At 41.1% G+C, this 15,131-nt stretch overlaps 1 protein-coding gene across 3 annotated transcripts in view; it reads left to right on the top strand.

The window, feature by feature from the left end:
- celf5a (cugbp, Elav-like family member 5a) overlaps positions 1-10,308 on the top strand; it is a 178,608-nt gene extending 168,300 nt beyond the window's left edge. The window contains exons 8-11 of one of the 3 annotated variants that reach the window (XM_070832952.1): positions 4,252-4,457; positions 4,764-4,850; positions 5,796-5,939; positions 10,181-10,308. In XM_070832952.1, coding sequence (XP_070689053.1) covers positions 4,252-4,457; positions 4,764-4,850; positions 5,796-5,939; positions 10,181-10,308 — 565 coding nt within the window. Of the gene's footprint in view, positions 1-4,241; positions 4,458-4,763; positions 4,851-5,795; positions 5,940-10,180 lie in introns of all 3 variants that reach the window. The other 2 variants (XM_070832951.1, XM_070832950.1) reach the window with 2 other exon arrangements.
- The last annotated feature ends 4,823 nt before the right edge of the window (positions 10,309-15,131 follow it).

Raw genomic sequence — 15,131 nt, 5'->3', positions numbered from 1 at the left:
GGCCTATTGCATCAGAATCATAACAAATCCCAAGAGCGACAATGAGCAACTCTGTGACAGCAGAATGTATCCCTGTTTCCAGTGTGTGCGAGCACATGCAGAGAGCACAGCCACAGCTCTTTGTTGGACCAAATCTGATTTCTGTAAGCAAACTGAGCTTCACATGAGCAGCAGAGCTTCACAAACTGTCCAGCTGGTCTGCTAAGTGATCTGAAAGTCAGACACATCACTATGGTCAATGCGTTGTATGTACATTAACCTCAAGAGTGGAGCAGACAATAGGGCTAGTATTGTGGAAAGTTGTAGTTTCACATAGTCCACTTTTAACATAAGCTGAAGACAAATCACAGACACTTACTATTTTTAAAACCACATGTAATTTATATTTATTGTAGTGGTGTGACTTATTATATTGTTATTCTTGCATTATTATATTTTCAGTGTCTTTTATCTGTCAAAAACATCACTCTTTTCCACATTTGGCTAGATGTTTGGCAGAAGCTTTTATCCATAGTGGTGTTGTTAAAACTGGAAGGGACAGAGCATGGTTTAGCTATCGGTAAGTGGTGCAGTGCCTTTACAAGAGGGAGCATAATTTGGATTTATTTTGGTTGGTGAGCATCTCATATGAGAACCTAACAGCAGGGAAATTGGGTAAAGGCCTCGTCCACTCCAATACCTCCTCAGTTTTCTCATATATTATTAAGCAGGTCAAGGTGACTACTATAGGTGGAGCACACTCCAAGACACTGCAGACCTGGGCTTAATAGACTGCGGCTTGACTCTTCATGTTCAATTTAGTTGCAACTCTCCTCAAACCTCCCATTTTCAGGACTGCCCAAATGGAAATTGTGATTAGGTGTTTGGAACTTGACAGTTTGCCTTTCATTGTTACTCGCAGAGGGCTGAGCTCTTCAGTCGGCGCTAGCTAATAACCGTTGAAGTGTTGTTCCCGTTTTGATGGAATATATGGAATATTTTTGTATTCTAATGGTTAAAAATGTTTTTATTTGCCTCTCCAATTATTTTTTTGTCGGTCTTCATCCAGAGATGTTACGTGGCTGTACAGAGTTAAGTCATCAGCATACAATGACAAACAGGAGGAAGATTTAACTAATTAATTAAGGCACCACTGCAATTCTACCCAAGCAGAAAATGCTCATATTATTACAGTACATTATTAGTACAAATCGAGTGCACATCATTGGTCTTTGCTATGATGTAACAATGTTTAATTAAAACTTAAAGTCTATGAAGTCTATGAGAAAAGAGGCTTTCTGAGTCTTTCAGTGGAAGGACTATATATTCTGCAAGCAGTTGTGGGTGATGGTATTGGTAAGAATCACCCTTAATCTAATGCAGAGCAGACTATGCCTTAATTAAATTTGAAATTCAGTTTTGACACATATTCTTTTAGAACATTTTATTTGCCTCACAAATATTTATTTGTGACCTGAGGGGCAGTATTCAAAGTCACATGGTTTTTCACGGTAAACCAACTGACAGAAGGGGCCTTTGCAATATTCAGATTTATGATTCACACACCAGGCAGACATTTTCTCTTTGAGTCTAAATGCATCACATTTTAAATCACTTAGATGAAAGCATCTGTTTTGAGTGCTTATTGCTTGCTCCAGTGAAAGACAGTACTTGCTGGTAATGACTGCTCTCCCCAGTATGGGGATAGCTTTCCTCGTTGATTCGAATGTATAATTAACATAATAAATACTTGCGTTGCATGTGAAGACTTCTTTCGTGAAGCAATCATCGCAAGGGGCAAATCAGCAGTTTTCCCCTCAAAGAATCTGCCTGCAAAAATATGAATGTGAATTCTGCTTCCATAACATAAATATATGTGGCATACACATATGCATACTGTTTAGCAGTGCAGCCTTCTTTCTTGCAGTAATCAGATGAAGAAGTGCTAGTTAAGAGCTAGCTGCACAGTATATGTAATCTGCTGTCCTATAGCTCTAGTACTCACCCATGCCAGAGTGGGGAACAACATGTCATTATTAGAGGCCAGCACACACTAATAGTGTGTATCTGCACTCTTGTGTGTGCATTGCACACAGACTATGAATACAATTTCGCACAATGCAAGAACTATATGTCCACTGAGGTATTAAATGAAAATGTCTTGTTATTTTCTAGTTCAGGATAGTAAAAAATACTTCCCCATTTCAACTGAGGAGAACACTCGCAAGGTCTGCTCATGTTGGCCATTGTGACAGTGAGGATAATGCCCCATGAATGGCTTTCTCATGTAATCATTGCTTTACTGGCCATGGTGTTGCTTATTGTCTCTTCCTAATATCATAACCCCATTTTGTGGTCCAGTACATCTACAACCGAGCTACTGTAGTGTTTCTTGCCATTCAGTTTAGCTTAGTTACTGTATATAAATGTTTCAGAGCTTCGCCTCACTACATTATCAATGCTTTCTTTATTACATTTATGATTCTTATCTTGTTTCCATGCTGTGACATTTCCAGCATGACAACCTGACTGGACTCATGGCCCCAATCTGTTATTTCTGTCATGTGTTCTTCTTTACAACAGATGTCATGTCCAACTGCTGACCCTAGAGCTTATGTAATTGCATGTAAGGGGTCCACACTACGACCTACTACTACCACCGCTACTCCTACTATCACTACAACTGCTACACATACGTAGGCGCGCGCTCCCACACCACTGGTAAGCCTTGGAAAATGAATTTGCCTGATGATGGAGAGGGTGCATTATCTGGCGGTACAGTAGAGTGCGTGTGGCCCGAGCAGACTCGCTGTCTCTAGCCCTCGGAATAGGAGCGGCAGTCTCCTGGGTCCTGGTAGGAGAATGGGCTGAAGCTACAGTCTAATTCATCACAGCTCTGCAGGAAACAAGCAATCGTGGGGAGCCTTTAAAAAAAAAAAAGGAAACCAGCGCAAAAGACACAACAGCTCTCACTGGACCCGGGCAATTCCCTTGGTCACTGCAGTTGCCTGCCTGACTGTCAGCCTCCTCATGACTTAAATGCTGAGGCAGGGAGAGGAAAGGGGTAGGAAAGAGAAAAGGAAAAATTGGTAAAGAGAAGGAAAAGCACTCCATATGGATATGTAGATGATATTACTCAGTGGTGGGAGGTTTCAGCGTGTGATGTACAGCATATTTACAGTGGCATTAGCATAAATCTCAGAGGCATGTTATGTGTACACTGGATGTGATTGTTTACCCTATCTGGACCACCTCTCACAGGGGCTTCTTTACTCAGGCACCAGATTGTGGGGATATGGCATGCTGGAGGGTTTCCGTGACAACCTGGGCTTTCTGTCCAATCAGGGCGAGGGTCTCCAGATTGAGAGGTGGTCCTCAGGGGAGCCGTACTTCAACGAGCTTGGATGCTTTGCCACGGCGCAGTCCTTTTAGAGAGACCATCACACAGTGAGATTCTGCTCAAAATGGGTACTTTGATGTTCCCGGCATAATTGGAAACACTTTCCAAAGGAGGGTCCTTTTAAAATGCATTGAATGAGAGAGGACAGGGAGCATCCAATTTCAATTCCACTCATGAACCATCCTGCAGCTGCCTTTCAGGCGTGTGCCTTATATGTTGTGACCCACCCATTTGTCAAACTGCCAACTGTTGTTATTTAGTTTTTTTTATGATGTATAACAGTATGAGGCATCTTTGTGTTTTTACTACCTGCTCATTCAAGCACATCTCCGTCTGTAATCTTCTATTTAGTCCAGACCTTTTCCTTTTTTTCTCTCTCTCAGAAGTTGCATAGTGGTTTCATCATCTTGAGCAGTGGGAGCCAGCAGGGTATCGCGCAAACATTACGGACAGGCTCATTTTTCACAGGTTGACTTCCCAGCTATCCTGCAGGATGTGTCACGACAAACTGTAGATATGTGACAGACTCACGTCACACCCGTGTCCTTGCATTAGAGAGGAGATGCAGTGTAACTCATGGTCATAAGCTCCACATGTGTGCGTGCGTGTGTGTGTGTGTGTGCGTGTGCGTGTGCGTGTGCGTGTGTGTGTGTGTGTGTGTGTGTGTGTGTGTGTGTGTGTGTGTGTGTGTGTGCGTGTGTATGTGTTCGTGCAAGTGTTCACTCTGTGTACACAATGGGACTGCATGTCCATGTGTGTGCGCACTTACCTATGTCTTAATAAATACAAATGTTTTGTGGAATCATGCAGAGCTATGTAGGAAGACTGTTCGTGATTCAGTAACTGTAAGCCTTTTTCCCAGCAGGTCTCAGTTCTCCACCAGCCAACATCACCACCTCCGCCGTGCCCAGCATCGTCACGCCCATCGTCAACGGATTCACCGGCATCCCACATCAGCCCAACGGACACCCTGCTGTGGAGACTGTGTACACCAACGGCCTGCCGCCCTACTCCACCCAGAGCCCCACCGCTGCTGACACCCTCCAACAAGCCTTCACTGGAGTACAGCAATACACAGGTTTGAGCCAGGAATGCTTACTACACTGTATTTCTGAGATTTTACAGTCTGCCGTAAATGCTAAATGTGTGGTAGCTACAAGACAATTACTGCAAGGTAACTACTGTATGAGTGTGAAGCTGTATGTATTCAGATAGTGTAGGACAGTGCCTTAGAACATAACATCAGAGAGCCTTTGATTACATGTTATGCTTGTGTGATCGACCTTAAGCATCCTTGACACCAATCTCTGTGGGATCCCCGTTTTTACACCCCTCTCTCTCTTATACTCTTTCTCTCTCTCTCTCTGTCTCTGCTTCTATGCAGCGATCTACCCAGCCACCACGCTGACTCCCATTGGCCAGACACTGCCCCAACCACCCCAGGTCATCCAGCAGCAGCAGCAGAGAGAAGGTGAGGGTGAGAGAACATTATTACTTTTACACTTCACACATCTCATCCCATGTAATAGGCATATAAAGAAGATGAGCATGAGAGACCAATATTACTTTAGCACTGTACACTCCTCATTCTGTGTAATACATATATAAAGAGTATGAGAGTGAGAGAAGAATATTACTGTAACGCTGTACACATCTCATTCTCTGTAATAGATAAATAGAGTGTAACGGCTGAGAGAACACAGACCACATCTCATCTTACTGTAGGTTGTAGATATATGAAGCAAGAGAAGAGAAGAGGGAGAACAATGTTGATAAAACTATAACATTGTACTTCTTGAGAATAGGTTGTATATTGTCTACATAGACAGTATCGTATAATATCTAGTTGTGAGAATAGTGGCATTGCCCACATGAACAAATAAAATTAATTGAAATGTACAAAGTAGGGTTACATGAAAATGATAGCAGTTTATTTGAAGATAAAGTAGCTCAAAAGTTATTATTTACACGATAATAATTCTTTCAGTTTGCATTGCAGTTTGTAATTGGCTGTAAATTGGTAGGTTGGGGGTTGATTTGTTTTGCAGCATGTCAGTCACGCTACAGACAGTTTCTAGTTGGAGAGCGTGATCTATCATCTAGATTTAGTCCTTCATATTCACATTTAATTTGAAAAGTTGGTTTTATGTAAATAGAAATTTTAAATACACATTATCTACACTCATCTGCACAGTATGAGAAAATCAAAGCGAACATTTTCAAGTTGTTTTTGCGTGTTTAAGAACAGTTATGTTTTATCACTCAATTTCCACTTATCTTAATTTAGTGAACATGAAAGACTTCATAGATCAAAATGACAAAGTCACAGCTGTCTTTCTCCATTCATCACCCACCAAACACTCTCTCTCTCTCTCTCTCTCTCTCTCCCTCTCTCTCTCTCTCTCTCTGTCTCCAGGTCCAGAGGGTTGTAACCTGTTCATCTACCACCTGCCACAGGAGTTTGGAGACAATGAACTCATGCAGATGTTTCTGCCCTTTGGCACCGTCATCTCCTCTAAGGTCTTCATGGACCGAGCAACCAACCAGAGCAAATGCTTCGGTGAGTTACTCGCTGCCACTCACTCAGCTCTCAAGTCCATATGTTGTATAAGGATGAGGGACTTCTTTTTTTAGCCATACACATAAAGATGTGTTAATGGCGACTTTGTATTCACAGGTTTCTAATATGACTGCTAATATGAACCCCAGTTCATGTCTCTTAGACATTATTTCCTCATGCCAGACACACCTAGTATTAAAATCAACAATTCAAAGCCCTCCGGTCAATAGTTCTTGCATTAAACTTGCCATTATACACTCTCAAAAAACATTCCTTAGACCAATCTGTTCCTAATAATAGCTGACCCATCTCAAAGCTCTTATTTTTATCCAAAACGTTTGGAAAAAGTAGAGTTCTCTCAAGTCATCTCCTTCTTGGACAAATTCAGCATTCTGGACGAATGTCACTCACACAGGTTTTAGGGCGCTCCGTAGCAGAGTCTGGTCTGCTAAGTTCACTAGTTTTTTTTTATTCTTGTAGATCTCTTGGCTTTCAACACAGTTGATCATTCAGTCCTCTTGGACCTCCTTAAGCATGTTGTTGACATTCAGGGCCAGGCCCTTCAGTGGTTTGCCTCCTACTTCCAAGATAGATCAGCCTCTGTTAGAATTGATAATATGTCATACCCTCTCCACCCATCTCCTGTGGAATACCACAGGGCTCCATTTTGGGCCCTATATTATTTTTCCTATATATGCCTCTTTTGGGGTCTATTTACAGAAAATATATGATCTCCTACCATTGTTGTGCTGATGACACCCAGCTGTACCTTCCACTGAAACCTTATGATCCATGCAGTGTTAACTCCCTTCTAAATTGCACTGAGGATATAAAATCCTGGCTGGCAATAAGATTCCTTCAGCTAAACCAGAATAAAATTGAGATCATAATCCTCGGTCCTGCAAATAACTCTGTTGCAACTGCAATCAATACCCTTGGGGCTCTGTCAGTAAACATAAAGTCTCAAGCTAGAAATCTTGGGCGTTATCTTCGATTCTGGTTTAAAATTTGATAAACAAATCAACTCAGTTGTCAGCACTGGGTGCAGCACTGGCTTCTGGCTTGTATCGTGAATGATTTCCAAAATTAAAATTATTCCTGTCCACTAAAATTTTGGAGACGGTAGTTCACGCTTTTATTTCCTCTCGCATTTGCCTCTGCAATTCTCTGCCTCTGCAAAAATATTCTGTTCTATTGAGAAATCAGCCTGATGTCACCTGCAGCAGTGAGACTCCTCACTGGTACCTAGAAGAGAGACCATGTCTGCCCTGTACTGGCCTCTCTTCACTGCTTGCCAATGAAATACAGAACTGATTTTTCTTTTATTATTTTCAAAACACCGCATGGACTAGTTCCAGGTTACATTTCTGAACTGCTCATGCACTATTCCACCTCCTGACCCCTCAGATCTGATGACCAATCACTGCTCTCCATTCCACGCTTCCAGATAAAAACCAAAGGTCACTGGGCATTTTCAGTTGTTGGCACTAAATTTTGGAACAGTTTTCCACTAACAATTAGATTGTCCCCCTCCGCTGATATATTTAAAGCCCATCTCTTTGAAGATCTCTTCTCTTTAGCCTCTGAATTGTAATCCTGACGACATGCTTGACAAACTCTGACTTTTATTTCTTTGTATTTTATTTGTTGTTTGTGCAATGCTGTACGTGTTAAGATTTTATCAAGATATTCTACACTCCTGTGTTTTATTTAATTTCTTCTTACAGCACTTTAGTCAACATTTGTTGTTTTTAAATATGCTCTATAATTAAATTCAACTGACTTGACAAATATGTAAAGAAGTAGAGAGCAATACAGCAGGAAAAATGACCTCACTACTTATTAGACTACATTCAAGGTAAATGTATAATGGATGCTTACAGGAGTTGGTTACAGCAATGTGCTCTTGCACAAAACAGAACTTGCTTTTGCAGTCTGATCTCTTATAGTTTTTGTAAAACATTCAGCCATTTGTGGGTGTTGTGTAAAAATTCACAGCTGAAGTGTGAAGCTTGATAGTCTTATTTTAGTTATATTTTCACAATAATGGACATTTTTATTTTCGTGCTGCGCACCAAACAATGTACATTTGCTCAAAACTGCTTTGTTTTGGGGGACGCTATAGATTTTGATGATGTTTGACACAGTGGATTGAATGATCTTACCCCTGACTGACTGACCCGAATTTGCATCTTGATGACTGTTGTGTTTTGGCATCAGGAAAAGAAAATGTGCTGAATACATTGTAGCCAAACTAGCCATGATGCAGTCGATCAGAGCCCATGTCCTTGTTTCTGTTTGGCAGCTGTGTGACCTGAAAACCTGGAGGTGCTGTATCAGCATCCACATCACCGTTCTGTAGCCCCAATATCTGTCAATACCCTCACTGCTGAGCCTGATTCACACACCTCCATGCCTCCCGTCCCATTTAGCCCCATCAGCCTACACATACCAACAAGCCCCAGGGCTTATACAAACTTTGAGGAGGCAGGCAGGGGATGGCAGGAGGGGGAGGGGGGCAAAGGACAATTATGGATCAGCATTTGTTTTCACTTCAGGGAACCACAGAACCCGGGGCAAAATTGATCGCCAGTCCCGTCTCCCTGGGGGGACCTAATAACATATAAATTCATGAAAGAAGAGCTATTTGCAGTATTGACTTATACACTATGCATTTACAACATAATGTTAGGCCTGGGGAAGGAGGGAGCACAATGGTGTAATTAATCTCGATAGGAGAAAGAGGGGATAAACTTAGATTGATGGTATGCAGGAGACAGAGAAACAGAGTAAGAGAGAAAGCACACTTGTAATGTGTGACAGGACTGAGCAGGAGGGCTTAGAGCTCTAAGCCTGCGTCTCCTTTTCCATCTCATCTCTGCTCCCAGCCCGAATGTGTTAAACTGATGGTGGGTTAGGAGGTCACCTCCTTTCTCCTGCCTCTATACTTTCTTCAGACTTGCATTCAGCCCTCCTCCACGCTGGCCAGCCTTCACCCTAATGGGCCAACCCAGAGCCAAGCAGGCCAGGCAGACATCTCTCCCAGGTGGCTGTGGACGTGGAGAGGCTCCTGCTGTTTTTCATGGGTCATCGACTGTTCCTAATGACACCACAGACACAGGGGAGCGCATCAAGCGGAGACACACTCCACTGCAGTTTCTGGTCACTGAATCCTCAAGGCTTTATTTTTACACATGATGAAAACAGGATGTTCAGCATAGGTTTGAGGAGGGGTGTATCTTGAGGGAAATGCACTGAGGTTGTTTTTTTTTTTGCAGCAGACTTGTCTCCTCATGATGAACTATGTTTGCTCTTGTTTTGGTCGAACTACTTTGCACAGTGACTTGTGCTCATTCATTTTGGTATTTTTGGCTTTCTTGGGATGTCAGAAAGCTATGTTGAAAAGGAAAGTTAAAAACAGAAAGTATTTATAGGGATGACCTGATCCTGATCATGATTACCAATGGCCTGGAATCTGCAGATCTAATACAGATCACAGATTAGTCTGTGCTATTATACTATATAAAGAACCTGCAGAACCAGTGAAGACACATTTGCCAACGTTCGTGTCTTGCCCATGTTACCAGGCTCACTACTATTTTACTACTATCATAAATATTGATAAATTCTTGTTACTGTTTTTTTTTTTTATTACAAAACTAAATCTTTATATGGGGAAAATGCGATCCATTGCATTGTTTTATATTTCACTAAAGCCTCCAAAACCAGCTGTTGCATCATTCTTAACCATCAAAATTCAGGATATGTCTTACTCCGTTACATGGCTCAGTGAGGGATCACAGAACAGCTTGATATTACATCTCTTCCAGACAAAAACTGTCACCCACAAGATAGCATCACCACAGTGATGCCTTATGACAGTAACACCCCCACACTTGTTGCATCTGGAGTCCCACAATGGTCGGTTATCTTATCTGTTGCAAAAGTTAAAGAGAAGTCCCGCACCAAGTTAGAATCCAATTCTAACACACTGGTGTGCAATTGCAGACACATAAAGGCGCTGTCTGCCTCAACAACGCCATCTAGACTTCTTCAGGAGGTAGACAGGCCCTGATGACCAAGCAGTGAAAACGCTGGGAGATATTTTCTCAAATCTCTCACCTTTTTTCCAGCAGTCTTTTCTCAGGGTTTCTTGCTTAAATTCTCATGTTAAATCTCGTTTAGGCTCTCGTAATTGTCTTAATTCTCGACAGGCTCGTGAACTTGCATTGTCTTCACAGGTTTCGTGAGCTTCGACAACCCTGCCAGTGCACAGGCAGCTATTCAAGCCATGAATGGCTTTCAGATTGGGATGAAGAGGTTGAAAGTCCAGCTAAAGAGACCGAAGGATGCCAGCCGCCCTTACTGACACAGCCTTCCTTCAGTATTCATTGCAGCAGCACAGGTGAGCCCGCAGAGTTTCGAAGCCCTGTCAGTGGTTCGAGATTCAGATCCTCGACATTATCTCCCCTGAAGCTGAACATTTAACTCTGGTTTAAAGAGTGTCAGTTGATTTTTCCTGGTGTGTTGACGTCAAACGTCCTCCAGACTCATTCAGGTTGCCTGAATTTAAGAGCTCGTATCAATTTCATTAACTGCACTATATGTTCAGTGAATATAAAGCTAAATATTTCATGTTTCTGGAGTTTAGTATCCGCAGACATGTAGAAAATATAAGGGTTGATTTCATATGCTGCACAGCAGGAGTGTTAATTATGAGCAAATCTGTCATCATCGTGATTGACAAAGATTGATTGGTGTGCCAGTGCGGGTTAGCTCTCTCCAGACCATTACACTGATATAATAGAGCGATATTGAACTATCCAAAGTTTAAAGAAATGGATCTTTGGAATGACAGTTTAATGAGCAGTGAGATCTGAAATTGCCTCTTTTTTTTTTCTTCTATTTTTCAGGTTTTAGAGGACACGTGAAGATATCTCGGAGGAGTTAAACTTTTTTTCTTTGAAAGCAAAATATGTTTTAAAAAAATCAACACATAAGGAATTTTTGAAGACATATCAGCATTTACTTATGAAGATATAGGTTACGGCAGAAAAAGAAGATGCGAAAGAGGAGGAGGCGCTTCACCGGGGGACTTAACAGTAACAGATGGCACAGTGCAAGAAAGACGAGAAGAAAAAAAACTGAAAAAAGATGTGATGAGACTGAACAACAGAACTTTTTCTTGTTGAGACTTGAATTGTTAATTAAGCAACAAACTAACAAACAAAAAAGCAGCAACAACAAATAGATTTCTATATACATATTATATACACATATATTTAAGGAAAGAGGCGCTTGTGGCTTTTACTGTACTGGACAAATGAGGGTTAAAACTTGAAGATCAAGAAAAACAGTGGAAAAAAAGAAGCTATTCTATACATCCACTGACAGACTTTCTTTCTCTTTCCCTCTTTCTCTTATTCTCTCACCGTCTCTCTCAGCAAGCGCAGAACTATGACTCTTGGAGGTCACTGAGGTTTCCATTAGCAACAGTAGAACTGCAAATCTTTCACCCCTAAGGGACCAAAGGACCAAACATTTTTATTGTTCTGAACAGTAATATATAGTATTAATGATACTAATACTACAAACTACTACTAATAATACTACAAGTTAAACTTAAGAAGAAATACTAGCTTCAGGTTGAAAAAAAAGAGAAAAGGGGTTTTGTTTTATTTTCCTTTTACATTTATAGCTACTGGGTTTGAGGATATTAAAACAAAACAGAAAAAAAATGTATAAAAAAAATAAAGCTATACTAATTTAGTGGCGTAGAATATGTGGGTTAGACATTGATTCGGGCATGTTCAGATATGTTCTTTTGCCATGCGTCATCTGCATCACAGCATTTCATCTCGGAGGTGCGATCCGTCGCCGTTATTGTGTCAGTAAAAGAAGAAAACAGCCTTGTAGTGCCAAAAGTGACACGATAACAGCCTCTCAAACCAAACATCACTGATCAACAGTGTGCGTTAAGCCATGCAATGCCGTCTCCTGTTCGCGTCAGCACATTGAAATTCCATAATTGAAGCAAGAGCAATTCCATGTCATCATTAAAGCCTTGATATTACAGATAATCTGACCATAAAGCACTGTGGTAAAAGTGCCACCCGGCTGAGCTGGATACGCAGCAGTAAAACAGCACAGCCTCTGTAACTGCTTAATAAAATATACAAATGAGCCTGACAGCAGTTGTAAAAAATTTCCATCGGCGTGTCACAGTGGTCCCTGCCGGGTCGTGCCCTCTCCCGCTGCCAAGCTCCTCCAGCTGCTCTCAGCAGGCGAGAGCAGACTCCCCTTCCCTCTCTCCTCCCCTCCCTCTCTCCTCACCTCACCTCCAAGTGCCAGCATATCTCTCTCTTAATAGGGACCATCAGTTCACGGGGGCCGAGAGCTAACCCACAGCATAATTAGGATAATGATAATATTGATCAGATGGGGAGCAGCACCGCAGGGCAAGAGATGCGCAATCAATTACACATTGGCATTTTGAATAAATTGAGTGAGTGACAGAGTCCATTTTTCTCCCAGTGGTTGGACAGGAGTCTTTTTCTCCCCCTCACTGCTGTCCACAGTCTCAGAGGGGACCGACAGGCAGCACGTCCTGCGGGACACTTAAATCTACATCTCTATCGCAAAGAAGCAAAGAGGTTCAGAGGTCTCCATGGCTGTGACAGGATGTGTGTTTAGAGTAGATTGTACAAGTTCTTCAGTGAAGAGCAGCTGTATATTTTTTTTTCCAAAGGGTATAATAGCACAGTAAGAGCTTGTACACGGTGAGGAACAGCCTGGCATTACCAACCCTAGGAGGTCAAATTAAGAGCAAAATGATCCATCAATTAGACAGCAGCAGGCCTGTAAGTGTAGCTGCTACAGCTGCTGCTGCTTCAACAAGACGACAGCTTACCATTAGCGCCGGTCACACATGGCTCCTATACAGTGTGGTCACGACATATCACGCCGTATCAGTGATGATTGATTAACTAAACTAGCGTCATCTCTGGAGACACTTTTACAAAGAGACGCATGTGCAGTACGTACGAGATGAAATCTGTTTTTCATGAGTTGTTTACTGATTCACCTTTTTTTTAAAAAAAAAAAAATCCATTTCACTCTCAGATTTGTTCAACTAATACTCAGTTTTCCTTTAATTTGAAAATCTTTCCAACATGCCGTTCACTGACTCAGTTTGGTCTAAAGCAGCTTGCCCCTCAGGATTCAGCGCTCTGATCATCGCTCTAAACTTTATACACATCAGCGCTTCAGTCAGTGAATCACAACGCTGTCTCTACGGCCCCTTCCACACAAAACAGGACCACCACGCCTCTGTAGTCTGCTGCGACAAATGTCATCACCAGAGCAGCTTCCCAGGTCCTCATGACTGTGTCTTTTGTGGTCAAGTATTATTGAAAAGGGGCTGTTTAAGTTCCAGGTCAACACATTTTACTCACTGTACAGCGTTCTGTTGCAGGCAATGCTTAGAAAGTCTTAAAAAATGCCTTTTCTCTTCATGAATTGCCAAATTATGCAAGCATATCCACTGCATTTCCTCATCATTAACACTTTAAATCGTGCCAGATTCCTTGAAAATGTAAGATCTTTCTTTTAAATGAGGTAATTTTCAGGAAATGTTGATAAGTAGAAAAAAAAAGCTTGATTTTGTGATGAAGTATAACATTGCAGGAGGGTCAGTTCAGGCTGTAATGATACAGAATAGGATTTCCAGAGAAAAGGTTAGATTTCATATATATTGGTCAGAAGACAGCTTCTTTTCCCCCCTGGTGAATTACTGTGAGTTCCCTCTCTGCTGTCAGGCCCCAGCAGCTTTAGGAAGCTGTGATATATACCCTCTTTTCCTCGGGCCATACAGGGCCTTATAAACCCACTCAAAAATCTTTTCTTATGGGATTTAAACTGGAGAGTTTTTTTAAATTATTAAAATCAAATTAAATTTGGCCTTCACAACAGCTTGGGTAATGCAAATTAAAGATGCCAGCTGTGGCTGAACTGTAATGAGTTTGAAAAGATGTTGAGTTAATTTCATTCTGCCAAGAAAAAAAATGAAATTTGATCGAAGGCAATTAAAACAGTGAAGGTTTGCGGATGGAGACAGTTTGCATGGAGTGCATAAGCCTAAATATACGTATCTGCAGTGAAATTCAGAAAAGGGGAAGCAAAGCATTCAAATGGCTGAAATCCTAGAAATTGAGTTAATGTTTTTTGAATTAGCAGAACTGACTGAAAATCCACTAAAACTAGCAGGAAATAGCAGCACTTATTCCAATCGTGTCATAATTAAGCTGCATGTGGTCAAACTAAAGTTCATCTTCTACATGTTTTCACACTTGCATCCATTTTTTTCTCTCTATATATTTGTCATCCTGCCATGGTGCCCTTTCAATCTCTGAGCATGCTCAATGGGGGCTGGGAGGGTTAAAGATTATGATTATGGTACTACTCGTATTAACAATGATTCTTTAACTATGGTTTGAATGCTAAGGATAGTAGCTTATTATAAATATGAAATCTGTATATTATGGAAAATCAGCACAGGACCTTTCTTTGGGTGCATAGAGGTTAGGGTTTGAAATGGGGGAGGGGCAGGGTTCGGGAGGGCGGGGGGGGGGGGGGGGGGGTCGCTTTATAAAGATGTTAACTTTCTGGTTTCTCAGCACAAAGCATACAAAAACATATAAACAGCAGTATGGAGTCTGTGAAGAAGACTTCACTGACGTACAGGGCGCAAAAAGAGGAATCTCAGTAATATTCTTTAAACCTGGAGGAGGAAATGCAGTTTACAGGTTGTATTGTTTTTCTTTTCTTTTTTTTCTTTCTTTCTTTTTTTTTTTTTTTTTTTTAAAGGAGAGCGCCACCTGTTTTTGTGGCAGCGTCAGTACAGCATGGATTAACTGACAGGGAAAGCAGTATCTTTTTATAAAAAAAACTTTAAAAAAAACTGTGTTCTGTATTAGCCTGAGAAACCAAACATTTTTTCCCCTGTTGAAATTTCTTAATACTTGCTGCTTAGATTACTTCATATTAATGATTGATGATTTAATAATTTTATAATTAATTATCGGGTCAAGTATGTAACTTGATGTTTATTTATTTATCTATTATTTATTTTATGCATTATTTAATATTTATTTATTTATCTATTTATTTATTTATTATTTGTTCAGCCACTTT

The sequence above is a fragment of the Pempheris klunzingeri genome, chromosome 6 (genome assembly GCF_042242105.1).
Source record: "Pempheris klunzingeri isolate RE-2024b chromosome 6, fPemKlu1.hap1, whole genome shotgun sequence".
NCBI lineage: Eukaryota > Metazoa > Chordata > Actinopteri > Acropomatiformes > Pempheridae > Pempheris > Pempheris klunzingeri.
The sequence above is the reverse complement of the archived record's forward strand: the minus strand, read 5'-3'. Positions and strand labels throughout refer to the sequence as shown.